The following is a 15,765-nucleotide window of genomic DNA, read 5'->3' as shown; positions in this document are numbered from 1 at the left end:
TTGTGTAACGCATCTTATTCACACCTTCTGGTAAACCTCACTGGAAGTATTCTGGAATAGCTAGTTGTTAGGATGGGACAGAACAGAGTTGCCCAACATGATTCACGCACAGGATTTCTGCACCCAAGTGATAAACCTCACATTAGATTTAAAAATTAGGTGTATGTCTTAGACCACAGTGGGCAATTAAAAACCGAAAAGATTTTTGTGGGTAGCTTGTATTGAAACAGAAGCAATCTTAGCTTATTTTAGCTGATGCTGATAACTCTTAGTAGTCTGTTTTTGTTATCCAGTATAATCAAAATACTGCCAAACTGGGGGGGGCGGCAATGCTATATAGTAATGCAAATAATGCAGCTCAGGCCTGACTTCAGCGGCTTCAGAAAGGCAAGGTAGAGGTGGAAAATTCAACTTCACCAGTAAAGAGAAAATAGTTACTTTAAAGGCTGCCAGAAAATTGAAGATCCTCAATAGTGCAACATAGTTTTGATAAAGAAGATGCCTGTTTCAGCTATAGAGAAAGAGTCCCAGCTCACCCCGTGTTCAGCAGAGCTGAATAGAGCCCATCAATGAGTTCTTCCTCAGGAAAAAGGCAACAATCAAATATTTTGCTGTACATTAATCTGTCCTGCTTGACACATGGTGAACTTTGATGGTAGAGTTTCTCAAGGTCTACTGTACAACTCGGTACGCAGTCCCAGCTCCTAAGCAGTCTTTTGGATGTGCTGCTAAAATGTTGTTTAAATGTATTCTTCAGGAAGGAAAGACATGTCAGGCAGTGCCATTCAAACTCTGATTATTTTTATATTTAAAATTATTCCTCGGACTCCTGCCATAGAAGCAATCAGATGCTTCTGAAAGCACACAAGTGTCCTTTTCCTGAACAAGTAAGTAGGCACTGTTAAAGAATTTGGCTGTCCATGCTCCTTTTTTCTTTTCTTCTTCCCCCCCTTTTTTTTATTTTCTCTTTTTTCTTTTGTTTCTTTCTTCTTTCTTTTTTTCATCTTCCTTCCTTCTTTCCTTCTTTTTTCTTTTTTTTCCCCCTTTTTTTTCGTTGCTTCTTTTTGGATGCTCCTCCTAAAATAATTAATTGTATTTCAAAGGGGAATTAGCTAGGACTTTTTTTTCCTATTTTACTATTTTCCCTCTTGACTCTGAAATCTAATTGCACCGCATGTCTGTGTTACTGGTAAAATACATGTTAGCTGTCATTGTAACTGGAATTCATAGAAGTGTAACACCCTGTATGGATAAAAGCTGACAACATTAATTTGGAAATAGAGCTTTTGTAGTGGGCTGGGCAAATTTTTCATAATCTATTGAAGGAGCCTTGTTAATAGTTTGCTGCTGACTGAAGAAGTGTCCTCTTCCAGGTGGTGAGGGTTGCCACAGTGGACAACCATGGCATTCCTCGCCAAGCCTTAGCAAAGCGCCAGGGCTTGCCACGTGCTCGGCCGCACGGTTCCACAGCCACAGAACACAGACCTGGAGAGGGAGGAAGAGTTTAAGGAAATATTTTTCAGCATAATGGGACGTATTCTTAGCAGCGGCCCAAGATAATCAATATAAATCTTATTTTTATTTCATGTTAGGTCGAAGCATGAGTTCTAGTAGACTGAGAACCTAAAGTGCATGTTATCAAATGATTTTTTAAAGAATTACTAGTTAGTGATTAATTAGTAAATTTTAAGACGTGTTTGCCTTTATGCTCAGACTCCATTAGCATTTTAATTTGGACCAGGAGTGCGCTTTTGAAGGGAATCTCTCACTCCATTTTCCCCACTTACCACACTTTGTTTTACGTGACAGAGTGGTGTCAAGACACATCAGCTGGATTCATTTTGGTTAAAACTAAACCGAGAGCTGTGCTCCAGAAGTATACCTAATATACTGCAGATGCCAGTGGGTGCCCAGTCCATGGGATCAGGTTGGGGTCAGCCTAAAGTATGCTCCCAGGGCAAGTATACTGTTGCACTGTGCAGAGCTATTTCTGATGTGCTGTGCTATGTGCTAATGGAGATGTAGGCACATGAAACTGCAATTTAGGAGAAAAACTTGTATCATCTTTCTTACAAGTGCAGGGCTACACCCCCCCAGAATTTCAGATTTGATATCTCTGTTCTTTGGAGAAGTCTGGCTGTAGTGCTGAGCTGGTAGGAGTAACTAGTCAGACAAACAGCAGGGTACTGCCATGAAATTTGGATTAGGCTCTTATTTTCAGTACTTAAACCCACTTGCTTTAAGGGGCATGATACCATGCAAAGGTGTTTTGGGTATTTTTTACTTTTTTCTGGGTTTTTTTGTTTGTTTGGTTTGGTTCTTTTTCCCCCCAGACCCACAGAATGGAACACCATTAGATTGTGTACTCACACATTTCCGTTTTCCCCAGATATTATTGTGACTTCTTCAGCTCCCATGCAGCCTCTGTGTACGTGACCTAGATGCTTTTTCCAGAGAAACTCAACTTTTGAAATGTTCCCAGAAATTTCTGTATCAATATAGTTCAAGTATGTGTTGCCTGGTTTGAAAGTTCCTCTGCCAAAAGAAAAGCATAGAAGTGATGCTCTGTGTTCTTTCCAAATGAGGAAAAAAAAAAAAGCTACAGTTTAGGCAGAAAGGGAGATGAGTTATGGGATGCTATGAGAATTGAAGCTTTGAATACTATCATTATAATTTTATTACTTTTTTTTCAAGAATTACCAATCAGGGATGTTAGGCAAAATTTTAGCTTAGAACGTGTTCTTGGAGAATATGTTCCTTGGGGAACGCACAGGGCTCTTGATGCAGAGCTTGACACAGATCTGAAGCTTTCAGCTCAGGCAGTAGGGGATCATGTCTCAGGTCCAGAAACACCAAGTTCTGTCCTCTCTGCTGACTAGTCATTCAAGCCGTGTAGTAAAGTCTTTTATAATGTCCTTGGACCTTAGATTTTTCATACATAAAATACACCAAATACTTTTTTGGACAAACATTGTAATAGAGCTAAACTCGAGGGAAGATTAAAAAACCCCCACAAATATATCTATATATATATAAAATGCACTTTTCATTTAACCTTTTTTGTAAGGATTAGGAAGGAATGTCTCATTGACATTTTGGTTGATTTCTTCCTCCAAATCAGTATTGCAATTTTTTGCCTTCCCTGAAGCTATTGTGGTGGTGCTGAGGCTACCTCATCTCTCCCAACGTGATTTATCCTGAGTACCTGGAGGAAGTTCTGAGGTCTAAATGTCACTTTTTTCCCCCTTTGGCTGGTCTGTGGTGCAGATACCAGCTAGGCAAATTGGTGAAGGCCACAAAGTCTCTGTATTAACCTTACTTGAGAAAGCAGAGGAAACACCATTCCTGCTTATATAGGAAGGTTATTGTGGATCCCACTACAGGCTTTCAGCCTATCAACCCAATGTATAGGCTTGTTGGTACTTAAGGAGGAGATCGCTACTCAGAGGGATCTACAGAAGTATGTAGATGACTTAGTTGCTTAAATTTCTGTGCCTTTCAGGATGAAAACACTAGATTAATCAGCCCAGCCTTTGTCAGTATTGCCATGGGGTTTATTCTAGATGTTATTTTTGGAAAATGAGATCTATCTTCAAATAAATCCAAGTCAAAAAGTTCTCTCTGTTTCTGTTTGCTTTCAACCATGAAGAAAATTGAAAATTATAGTTTACGTTTGTGCCTTCTGTGATATCAGTGTTCATTATAACGGAATGCACATTACAGTGTGACATTAACATAGAAATTACCTGTAGGTGTATTGCTGCAGTAGTGTATTTGCAACCAAAGGTACTCCTAATACAGACCAGTAACAGGGCTATGTTCAAACACAGAGGAGGCTGGTTTTACAATATTTAAACTGTGCTCTTGACAAGGATCAGTTTATGAGATTTAAATTCACATTTACTGGAAAAAAACAGGCTGAGTGGACAGGAATCCCAGACTCCAGCGCAGTTCATAAGCAAGCTGCAACTTCCTTACTCACATATTCCCTAGAGGAGGGAATGATTAAATGACTGTACATCATGCAGCTCTTTTTATTCTCAGAGAAGATCACCAAATGATCTTTGAGTCCAGCAGTAGCCACAGAGTTCTCTGCTCTTGCCCACTTTGCTATGCTAACCGTCATCCTCAGAAAAGAAAAGAAAATACAGAGCAGGAGAGACCAGCAAGCAGATTTTTACCACAATCTGTAGCATGGGGAACTTCAACAACTTATCAGCTACTTTTGCTACCAGTGTAAATCACAGATCACATAGAACAAGATGAGACATGTAAAAATAGCTGTGTATAAATTCAATATGATAACAATGATAGAGCCATTTTTTCAACAGTTATGTTAAACTTACTTGTCAATTGTATATTTTTTCCTGTTACCATTAGTTCCAGTCAAGGCTACATCTATATTTCCCTTCATGGTTTCTGTTGCAGATATTCTGACATGTATCTCTTTTCGCCAGCCTTTGAAAGCAGAATGAAATAGATTATGGTTGTAAGGAGATTTCTTTCCTAATGGCAAAACTTTTCATATGTTTCAATATCTTTCAGGGAGAGAAAAGGATTGCACAAATGTGCTTGTAAGCAAATAAAATGCCACTCTTTATTAAGGCAAATGTTAGTTCTGCATGATTCTGGTAGTACTAATTTCCTTGACAGAGGCCTAAATCACAGGTGCAATCTTTGCTGACCTACTGGCTATGCTGAGTATTTAATCTGCCACGGCCAATAGCGTACCTTGCTCTTCCACTTGGCCTCACTTTTAATTTTGTAATTTCTTACACTTGTAAGCAACCTGTGGGGTCTCACGGGTAGCCTGTTAGCTCTCAACTATGAAGTGAGGTTCACTGGACTGCTGGGTTGTTAAAGATATATTAAACAAAACCGGCAGCTTTCCCGGGATGATCCTGATATACAGAGTGTTTAGGGTTTTTCTTATACCTGTGCACAGCCCAACAGCTGTCAGGAGATCCTGTCATCTCGCATGTCTTTCTAAGGCAGAAGCAGGGCCTCAGACGCAATAGCACATATTGATTTCAAGCAACCTTCCAAGGTTTGGGAAGTTTTTGTACTGGCTTTAATTCGGGCTATTAAAAGGAGAATCTCTTCACCCACTTCATAAGGTTATATTTGGTTTCAGGCTATACTTTCTATAAACTCAACAGTTTGTAAATGTTGAAATTAATGTATTCATTTAGATTTGAGAAATGGCTAGTTTCTCTATACTCTAATTTTTTTACTTTTTGCTCTTATGGAGGCGTGATATAAGATTTTTTTGTTCTTAATTTTGCTTTCATATTTTAGTGCCTAGTGAATAAGGACCTCAAAGACCCTCTCTCATTTATTGCCCTTGAAGTTCATCACCTGTGATGGATTACAATTTATTTATAAATTTTCTTATTTCCCAGCTCTGTGGCTGCTTCTACATTACTCACAATTAAAACTATACTTCTTATTACTCCCTGCCATTTTGACTTGATAAGCTTTGCAAAAATATCCTGAAATGATCCAGTTTTATAAATTTTTGTCAATAAATACAATGTAACTTTTTTGACTTGAAATTTTGGACTTTCAGCACAACATTCCTCCCACCTTCAGCTTTACAGAATTTTTGAAGCCATCATCTAACTAACAAAATTTAGCAGGGTTTCTAGGTCAGAGGTCAGCATCAGTTGATCTGTTTCTATAAACATCTCAGCCTTTCCCAGATAATGCTGGTACTACATGTGCCTAACACACCTGAAACTCTAGATTTTGTAGTAAGTGCCAGTCATTAACTCCAGCAACTCTCTGTAGAAGTGTAAGAAAGATTTGTTCACACAAAATTCATTGCCACTTTAGAATTCACCACCCAAAAGAAGCACTTACGAGCATATGGAGAGGAGGGCCCTGTGTTTAGATAAACCTTTTGCTGTTCTTTTTCAGTTTTATGTGAAAACTTATCAGCCCAATGACCCATCAGTGGGCATCCTTCCTTCGGACATGGGAAGCAGTCTCCCTGGGGGGAAATAATGATGTGTGTTACAAGACGTTATCAGTTTTAATCCCACTTCTTAAAGTACAAGAAATTAGGGTATTTCAGCTTTTTCCCAGCTTTTCTGAAAAGGTACTTGCTTCCGAATTCATATCATATCTTCAGTATTTATCAGTGTGGTGAAAAAAGGAGCTGAGATGGTCAGTCAGCTTATTTCGTCAGGTTGAAAATCAGAGAGAAACAGGTTGAAAAGCTGGCCTAATTCCTTATGCTCTTGCAGAGACCATAAGTAAATACCTTAATGCATGTTGTGCCTTACTACCTGATCTGTAAAATATAGGTAACATATTCATCTTTCATAAGGTCCATTGAAAATCTGTCTGCTAATTATTATAGGGCAGCTAACCATATTTGCAAGCAGGTCTGGCTGGATATCTCACTCATATGGTAAAGATATTTAAGTTTAGGAATACTGAAGCTTGGGGTCTCGCTTTGGAATGTGTTCTGTCTGCTTTTCAGCCTTTATTCCCATGCAGAACCTTAATGAAATTAATCTACCTAAACAGGTCAAACATTCAGATCAAGGCCTTGATGTCCATTAAAATAAAAAAAAAAAAGACAAGCATGTATATTTTCAATGAAATTGATTTAATTGCAGCTGGAGAAAATAGCATTGTTATATTTAGATAGTTCAGTTGTGATATTTGGGATGTTCTGTAGGAACAGGTATTTGTGGATCTTTGGCTAGTTGGGCATTAGAAAAATAAAAGGCTAAATGATCATCATCACTTGTTTATTACAAGATTGAAAAAAATATTTCCCTTGCATCACTAAATTGCACAGGGTTCAGGTTTTCAAGTCCTGAATGACACCAAACTTTCAATTTACATGGCAACATTGTTACAAACCTTAACAAATTTTCCACAGTATTGTAATCATTCCTTCTGGGAGTAGATGGAAATAAATTCAGACTTGTCTTCATTCTTGACCAGTCCGCAGCTGCATTGCCAGAATTGGTCCACTAAAAGCCCAGTTATATCAGGCATGAAACACCAGGACATTATGCTGCTTGCTTTCTTGTGCCACCTGGGGGTGGTGTGAGCAATGCTGTGCTGTATAAATATCTCCCTGCCCCATATACTGTGGATGTTTATTGTTTATACAGATGTTTAAACATTTCTGAAAGCCAGAGGCTGTCCTCTTGATGATGAGTTCCATGAGATTTAGATGGACTTCCTTCAACCAGACTGAGTGTCCCTTGCTGCTGACCTATGCAAAAGGTGAACCCAGCCACTTGCCCTCTTACTCAACTCTTCATATCTCCCTTTGTAACTGTTTTTGGTGTTTATATTTACTGCCTTATTTTCTTCTGGATCTTTTTTTTGGAGTTTGCTGCTTTTACATTTTGCCTGGTTTTTGGGTATGGTCTGGATGAGGGTAGTCAGTGGGTCTGCATAGCCCCCCCTGTATCCCATGATCCAGAGTGTAGAAGTTGTCCCAGAAATTACTAAGAGAAGAAGGGCAGGGCTATAACCCCTCAGATAAATATGTACTTGGTACTTACCAATACAAAAGCTCGATATGTTTCACACTGATACCCAACAAATCCATCGGGAGTGATAATACTCTCAGCATAATACCGGAGACTTCTTTTATGTCCACATCCAATAGATCTATATTCTGGGAAAAAGCCCAGGTAAAAAAGATTAAAGCTCTACATCAACATAAAGTCCATGCCAAAACAACATTTGTGGGTCTTTTTTCCTCAAAAGCATTTGTACATACAGTGAAGTCTCAGATTAAAAAAAAGTACTAATTAAAAGATGTTTAAAGTGTGAATTATTTGGTTTTATAGTAAAAAGTGTCCTTATGGCTTGTTTTTTTTTTTCTATGGGGAAGATCTAGGTTCTAATCTGCGTGTCCCTGTGCTCATGCTGAAGTTAACAGTGGTGGAGATGCACCAAGCTGGACCTCGTGCAGCCTCCAGTCCTGCTATGTGTACTTAACTGCTTTTACTTTAGCATGAGAACCGAGGAGGATTTGGGAGAATTTCCCTTTGATATTTCAAAGATTGGAATAATTCATAGCTACAGCGTTTGTAAAGCATATAGTAGTTACTATGAAGTAGTTTTCATTTGCTTACCATTATCACAACATGGCATTTTGTAAAACCACAGTTTCCACTCATTTCTAGAACTAAAGGTAATTGTAGTAATTATTTTAGCTTCAGCGGTGATTCTGTGAAATGCTCTGAAAAGCAAGATGTTTGGCAGTGTGTCCTTGATTTTGTCAGAATTATTTAAAACAAGCACGTTTTCCCATCAGAGTGAAATTTATAAGCAGTCAGTGTAGGAAAGAAGAAAGTGCTATTTGGGTTATATTTACAGATCCCTTGTAACAAGTATTGTCTTCATTGGTTCTGAAGGCTCTCCTTTATCAAAGCACAATATACTAAAGTTAGGTTGTATAAAAATGGGCTCTGCTTAAGCATGTGTGTGGGCTCACCTAACCACAGGGTGAAGTCTTGGAGGCACTGGAGTTTGCAAGCTGGCACAGTTTATAGTGAAATCAGAATTTCACCTACTGCCAATATTTAAGCATCTTAAAGACAGACCAGTTGGTATTGACCAGTTGACACACATTGTTCTTTACATAAGGAAAAAAAACTACACCAAAACCCCTCTGAAAACTATTTTTGTCTGTTTTTCTTGAAAATAATCTGCATCACCAAGGCTTCCTGAGTATGTTTTCTTTATAGTTCTTTCTTTAAATCTAATTCAGAAGGGTCTGTGCTTTTAACTTTAAAAACCTCAGCTCTTACGGTGGCTTACTTTGTGCTAGTGCCAAATTCACTTAACATCTATACAATGGGAACATAATACTTCTCTCCCTACTGCATCAAAAGCTGTAGAAAGAAGTTACTAAATAGCATTTCTAAAGCAATTCATACGTAAAAGCACTACATAAATGTAAATATTATCAAACGGAAGAGATGCACAAAGTAAGGTTTAACCAAGAGGCAGGAGTTAAGGCTGTCTCTATTTTTAGGAGCTGCATGAACAACCAACTCCATCTGCTCATGTTCAGTAGAGCTGAGCTTCTCCTTCACCACAAAACATTGCAAAGAGCCTTGTGAAATGTCTCTGGAAAATATTTAAATTTTTTGCTGAAAATGCAGACATTCTTATGCAGTCCGATTAGACAGTATTTTGGTTCCAAGTGACTTTGTGTATAGCCAGCTTTCAGTCCTCTTTGTTACTAAGTTCTCCAACCAGTTCTAAGACAGAGCATTTTTGAAAGCCATTTACTTAACTAGCGGTAGGGATTTCAAAACATTTAGCTGTGAATAACAGATGGTCTCATTTCTGTAGGTTAGGATCAGAACACAGGATTTTGGGGATCTATTGTACTGGATCCCAGGGTAATTCTGATTAACTGCCCAGCTTTCTTTGAAGAACATGCGCTATCAATGGAACAGTCATTTTATCATCTTCTATATTTTTAACTTTGTGCTGTTCCCTTTGAAGACACTAAAGCTGTTAATGTCGTGGATCAGTATGTGGATGAGTATGTCTAACCCCAGTAATATGGGGACCGATGTCTTTCTAGGGAGAAGGGAAGCTCAAATTTTAAAATACTCATTTTTGGATTATCCTTGAATGAAATTTTACCGGTCCTTCATGTGTGGAATTCCCACTGAGGTCAGTCTGTCAGCACAGTGGCAGGCTCTTATAAAGGTTGTGACAAACAAGTCTGCATGATTTAACTGAAGTTTCCATCTGGAATTTGCCTTGGTTAGTATAAAAGAAAATTGGAGGGTATTTCACAGGCAGCTTTAAGTCTTCCATTTTGAAGCATTCTCTCTCTACTCCAAATCTGAGCTATAGAAATGATATATGCATTCAAAAGGCTTTACCTTACCCTAACCTTTATTTCTAACTGTAACTTATAATGAGGTATTACTTCTTTAAAATATATTTGCCTCTCATAAGGTCATTGATATTCTGAGTTGCAGGAGGTACACGAAGCTGCTTGCATCCTGGCATCTTCTTCCCACCATTTGGGTAAAAATCCAGGTGGCCACAAGTCTGAAGAATTCCTGGAGCTGAAACGCACAATGAATCGAGGCTGATCACTCTCAGGTATGCTGTGGCCAACCTCTGTGTTGGTGCCAGCCTTTGCGTGAAAACTTACCAAAGTCAAAGAAAAGATGACCAGCGTGAGTATGAATTATATCAACAAATTTTGCATCTGAAGGATCCAGCCTAACCCTTGTGGGAGTATACTGGAAAAGGGGCCCAGCTGGATCCAAACCTAAATAAACGGAGATATGTCTGATTAAGTAAATAATACTATATGGATTTTTCTTTTTTTGGAGTTTGCTGCTTTTATATTTTGCCTGTATGTCATTACATTTCTGCCTTTACTCCACATATAAAAATCCATTTTGTGGTCCACAGCCAACAAAACAAGCAGGGTTTTAATAGAAAGGTGGCTGGATGCCTTGCAGCACAGTAAAATGCTGATGGGTGCTTGGCTTACTTTTGGGGTAAGAAGAGGTTTGGGGTTTTTTTGCATGTTAGTGAAAAATATGAAATTTTGATATGTTATTCTGAGCATGTAGATTTGTTTGAGAATTTTTATTTGGTCAAAAAATCTATTTTTATTTCCAAAAGAGCTTGGTTGAAAATGTTACCCCTTCACTTCAGTGTCAGTGAGCTCTCTTCGGTGCTAACGCAATACAGTTCTGATTCCAGTTTCCCTGAACTGCTTATGTGACTGCTTACTGTGTACACAGCTTAGTCAAAGCAATGTCTATGCAGAGAAAAGAACTGACTGGAGGAGAAACGAAAGGAGAAAATAGTGAGCCTTTAAAAAAAGTGATGTGTGAGTGCGTCATGATGCTGTGTCTCTCTGCGTAGCTATGCGACTAACAGCTTTCTTCCTTTTCAGGGTGTCCATGGCTATTTACTGTCTCATCCTGACATACTAGATCCAGGGTTTTTAATTTTTCGTTTCAGATTTTCAATCTTTTGAACTGCTGAAAAGTCATGTTAGAGTGGGCTTTTAAGACCAAATATGACAATGATTTGCTAGTGTTTTACAAGTCTGTTATTCCACAGGTAATACAGAATTTTGTTACTGTTCTTTTATATCATTAAAAATCATAACCAAGTGCTCCCTGGGACTTGTTGTGACCTGTGAAAAGTGACCTCTATTTAGCCACAGTCAGGATAGTTAAGCCTTTCTGATCTGTTGCAGTCGAGCCTTTCTCAGAGCTATGAATGTTGACATGTGAAATGCATGACATGATAGGACATGGCTTCGTTTGTGTGCCATCTTGCTAGCTGTATACTGTTAATTATGACAAACCAGCACATTGCAGTCTGTATTGTGTGTTCATAAGGCAGCAGTGATTCTTTAGTTCTCTTAAGCTGCATGAAAATAAAGTTTCATCAGTTGAAGTAGCTTCAGTACCTGTTATTCTTCCAATGCCAGGTTTCCTTCTCCCTGCCTCCCCTGCAGCATGTGCTCCAAGACTATGGCCGATGAAATGAATGTTGGCAGGAGAGTAGCCATACTCTTTCTGTGAAGATGTATGGAAAGGAAAAAACAAGCGTGTTAAGCGGGGGATACAAGCCTGTGGCACAGCATCATGGCCCCATGCTGTGCCAGGACATGGCCAGACCAGCGGTCGATGGAAGGAAGTGTCTTGGGTGGGAAGTTACTGTCCCTTTAGGTACAGGGATCTGTACCTAAAGAGAAGCAGTTCCAAACTCATCCCATCTCTTAGATCACGCCTCTGGAAGGGAGTAATCTCTATCAGGAATTGGTCCTTATGATAGAAAAGAAGGAAAAGGGAATTTCTGCATATAGCTCCCCTACATTTGCACTGGTTGTTTATCCAAAAGGCAAATGACCCCACTGCCTCACCCCTGAACCTGTGTGTCCAGTCAGGATAGCGATCTGTGGTGGAGGAGTTTTCAGTGCCTTTGTCTGTGGCATACCCTCTGTGTGAATCAAGTAGCCGTCCTGCTATGGAGATGCTCCACCACAGGTCCTGCAGGATGGGTAGGACCATGCCAGGAGCGCTGCTGGTGTGCCAGGCTCAGCTGAGCTTCTGCATGGGAAGCCTGACATTGGTGGCTGCAGGAGAGTCGCTTCTCTGTGCTGTGATTCAGTTCTTGCAGGAGGCAGTGTGTGTGACCCACAGAGGGATGTTTTAACCGTATTGGTCCTCTATTACCACTCTTCACCCTGCCAGTTTTGCTAGACAGTCTCCAATCTGATTCTTACCCAATAAAAAGCCCGTCATGAGCAAAACTTTGAGAAACTATGGCCTGTAAGCCTTTAGGGACATGCTTATCTGTGGTCTGACACTAAAGTAGGTATTTCTGTTTGTGCAGGATTAGAGACTTTTTATGACATTTTCAGCTGTGTTACTGAGTACCTCTGTACTTCCTGACTCTATTGCATCAAACCTAAGGGTGCCACCCTGAACGCAGCTTTTACCATACAGACTATGCGCTGGCTTTCACGTTCCACGGATACTTTTACCTCAAGAAGGTTCACCAGATATACCAGCTCAGCCCCCACAATGCGGACGTTGTTAACTGCTTCGGTGTACAAACCACTAGAGCCACCTCTCCAGTCGGTCAAAATGCAGTTCACGTCTTCAGTGTGAAACATGAACTGGTGGAAAACGTGAAAACAGAAGAACAGAAGCAAACAGGCATGAATTACAATTGTAGCAGGGCATATGCAAACAATATTTTGTTTTGTTATAGCCGGGGACTCACTTCGTGTGACTGGTAAAGACACATCTTCAGTATCTTAATTCCTACTAATACTGAAGAATCAACACAAGGAGGCAGAGTGGAGGCAGTGATCTGAACACTGTATAAAGACACACAGAAGCTTGCTTCAGTTCTGTTTTCCATTCCAGATGCCTTGGTTGGCTTTAGGGTATCAACTTCTCTTAATGACCATACCCCAGTTACAAAAAGAGGATAGTGTGACTTCTTTTTTATTGTCCAAGCTTTATTCTTCAAAATGTATACGCTTGGATCATCTAAAAGGATTCACAAATTTGTGTTCATGTGCTTGAATCGCTCAGCCCCAAAGTTCATATATTTTAACCAAAATATTCTATTTGTACACTTCCGGAAATGGAACATTCTGATTTTTCATTCTGAAACAATTTCATTTTTGAAATGTGCCTAAATAAAATAAAACCAATCTGCTGAACAAGGCATTTTGTTTTTATTAGATCAAATGCCTCACTCAAACTGAAATGTTTATTTTGACCTTTTGCTGAGGTGAGAAAAGTGACTTTTTTTTTCCCCTTTATTATTGGCAAGGAATTGAAAAATCAATTAATTATAGCTTTCCCTGTGGAGGTGAGTGCAGCAAAAGGGCATTTAGCAGAAGGCTGAAGTGCACTATACTCATAGCTAGGAACAAGGAGGTGGTCATGTGGAACTGATCTTCATTCTGAGTTGTTTTTCCCCTCATATATTCCCTGAATTAACAAGAGAACAGAGGTGTAAATTTTATGTGGGAATTTTAAGCCAGTTAATGGGGTGATGTGGATATTTGCACTTTCAAATACAAGTAAAATGACTATCAGAAAACAGTCATACCATACCCTGCATGTATTTGTTATCCAGGGGAGGTCTGCTCCAGCAAGATGGCCATGTATAATGAAGCGAGTTTTCCTGTGCGTTCGGAAATTCGAAGTTTTGATAGTTGAAACATTTGTAGCAGAAATTTTCTGTGTCAAAAAAAACCAACCGACAAACAACACAACAAGGATGTGACTGCTCCATCCCAGTGTACGTTTTGATACAGGGCAGAGTAACCCAATGGTTAAGGCAGAGTTCTGGACTCTGAAGAGATGTGTCTTGTTCCTCACTTGTAAACTCCCTTGCTGGGGGATATCAATTAATCCTTTCAACAAATTATTCACTTCCTCTAGTTAATTGAACTAATGATACTGGCATCCTTTGCACAATGCCTTGAGATATACTGGTACAACATGCCATGTAAATAGAAGATTTTATCAAACTTGGCCATAGAAATACAAAGATAACATCTTCTGCAAGGTATTATGTGGTTGACTTTGAATCTATACCTATTTTTCTTTCTTTTTTCTTTGAAGATAAGACCTTCGTCGCTAAGCTTATTTATATTTTATGAGAAAGCCCACCAGGCTTAGAACATCAGAGGCTGTAGGTATTTTGGGGTTTATTGAGAACAAAGGCATTATTTTCTTTTAAAGAAATTCTGAATACTGGATTGTTTCAAAACTTGGCTCATTTTTTGTAATGGTTTCGTAAGCTTAAAAGGGGATGTCATGCACTAATTAGCACACCTCACCTTCAGTGAAAGACTGACTAAAGTTAAAACCTGATAGGCCCTCTCAGCTAGAGATGTTGGACTTGTTCTGAGGTGACTCAAACAGGAGAAATTATGGAACACCTCCACTGTTTGTGACTGCCATCTATATAAATAAAACAGCTATGAAGCCTTCTTCATGTAATGTAAGCCAACAACAGCAACAAATTACCCCCCCCTTTCATATTAATTTGCTTCATTTTTCTTGCTTTTTGTCCAAGTAAAATTCACACTCTCTGATGGTCATTTCTCTTCTTTCACCAGACTAGTCTATAGCTCCACAAAACTGCTTCATGCTCTGGATAAGCCCAGCCCAGACAGCTCCAACACCTTGAGCATCCTGCTGTGAGCTTTTCCCAGCACTTGCTGATCTTCAGAGGAAAAGGCTGACACGCTGCTGGCGTCTTTCAGTACATTCCCATTTGATCCATCCTAAACAGGTCCTGCAGGCTCCTTTTAGCTATTTCCATTCGTCCCTCTGTCACAATCCAGAGCTTCCTCTCGCTGCCACTAGTTTGCAGATGTAGATAACCTCACCTTTTTACTTTTTTTCTTCCATACAGCTCCAGTCTGCTGTCTCTATGCTTCTCTACCTGGTGTGTTTTCATGAGGGATAACCTGGTTCAACTCTCTGTAAGAGAAACCTCCAAGCTCTCTCTAAGGTATATCTTACCAAGTCTTTTTCTTTAGCTTTTTAGTCTTCATTTTCCCTCAGTCCCATTCTTCCAAAAAATGTTTAATATTTGTTTATTTTCTTTATCCATCACCATTTCATTCTCTTTTTGGTTGTTTCCTTCTTTTCCACTTATGATTTCATGCTCTCCTTTATTTTTTTCTTTAGTTTCCTGTTTTCCTTTCTAAGCTTTCCTTTAATTTTTCATCCTATTTTCCTTCTCCTCTCTGGTGAACACGGATACTTTCTCTTCTGATCTTCACTCTTAACTATTTACCTGCTCTTAGGGCTCAGTGTTGGCCACCACATAAGCAGAGCCTCTGAGACCAATCGTATGTAGTTCGGAGGACCTAGTAATCATGTGTGTGAACCACATCCCTGAGTCATATGTATGGGCCTGAAATATGGTTTTAAGCTGGAGACACACAGGAGCCAAAACTGAGCTTTCCTTTTGTATTGCCTTTCCTACCTCTGGCTTTATAATGCTAAAGCTGAAACTGAATTTGGGCCATTAGAATCATAGAATCATAGAATCATTGAGGTTGGAAAAGACCTCTAAGATCATCGAGTCCAACCGTCAACCCAACACCACCAGGCCCACTAAACAATGTCCCTAAGTGCCTCATCTACTCATCTTTTAAATCCCCCCAGGGAGGGGGCCCCCACCCCTTCCGTGGGCAGCCTGTTCCAATGTTTCACCACTCTTTCAGTAAAGAAATTTTTCCTT

At 39.4% G+C, this 15,765-nt stretch overlaps 1 protein-coding gene across 1 annotated transcript in view; it reads right to left on the bottom strand.

The window, feature by feature from the left end:
• Positions 1–1,421: 1,421 nt before the first annotated feature.
• The window catches only part of LOC103897913 (pancreatic lipase-related protein 2), a 17,231-nt gene continuing 2,887 nt past the window's right edge, over positions 1,422–15,765 (bottom strand). The window contains exons 3-12 of the mRNA XM_019471682.1: positions 13,617–13,742; positions 12,527–12,661; positions 11,447–11,555; positions 10,163–10,282; positions 9,951–10,073; positions 7,533–7,648; positions 5,863–5,992; positions 4,347–4,458; positions 2,371–2,535; positions 1,422–1,485 (exon numbers count right to left, since the gene is read on the bottom strand). Coding sequence (XP_019327227.1) covers positions 1,422–1,485; positions 2,371–2,535; positions 4,347–4,458; positions 5,863–5,992; positions 7,533–7,648; positions 9,951–10,073; positions 10,163–10,282; positions 11,447–11,555; positions 12,527–12,661; positions 13,617–13,742 — 1,200 coding nt within the window. The remainder of the gene's footprint in view (positions 1,486–2,370; positions 2,536–4,346; positions 4,459–5,862; positions 5,993–7,532; positions 7,649–9,950; positions 10,074–10,162; positions 10,283–11,446; positions 11,556–12,526; positions 12,662–13,616; positions 13,743–15,765) is intronic.

The sequence above is a fragment of the Aptenodytes forsteri genome, unplaced genomic scaffold, assembly GCF_000699145.1.
Source record: "Aptenodytes forsteri isolate BGI_AS27 unplaced genomic scaffold, ASM69914v1 Scaffold15, whole genome shotgun sequence".
Lineage (NCBI taxonomy): Eukaryota > Metazoa > Chordata > Aves > Sphenisciformes > Spheniscidae > Aptenodytes > Aptenodytes forsteri.
Note: the sequence above shows the minus strand (reverse complement) of the source record. Positions and strands in the feature narration are given on the sequence as shown.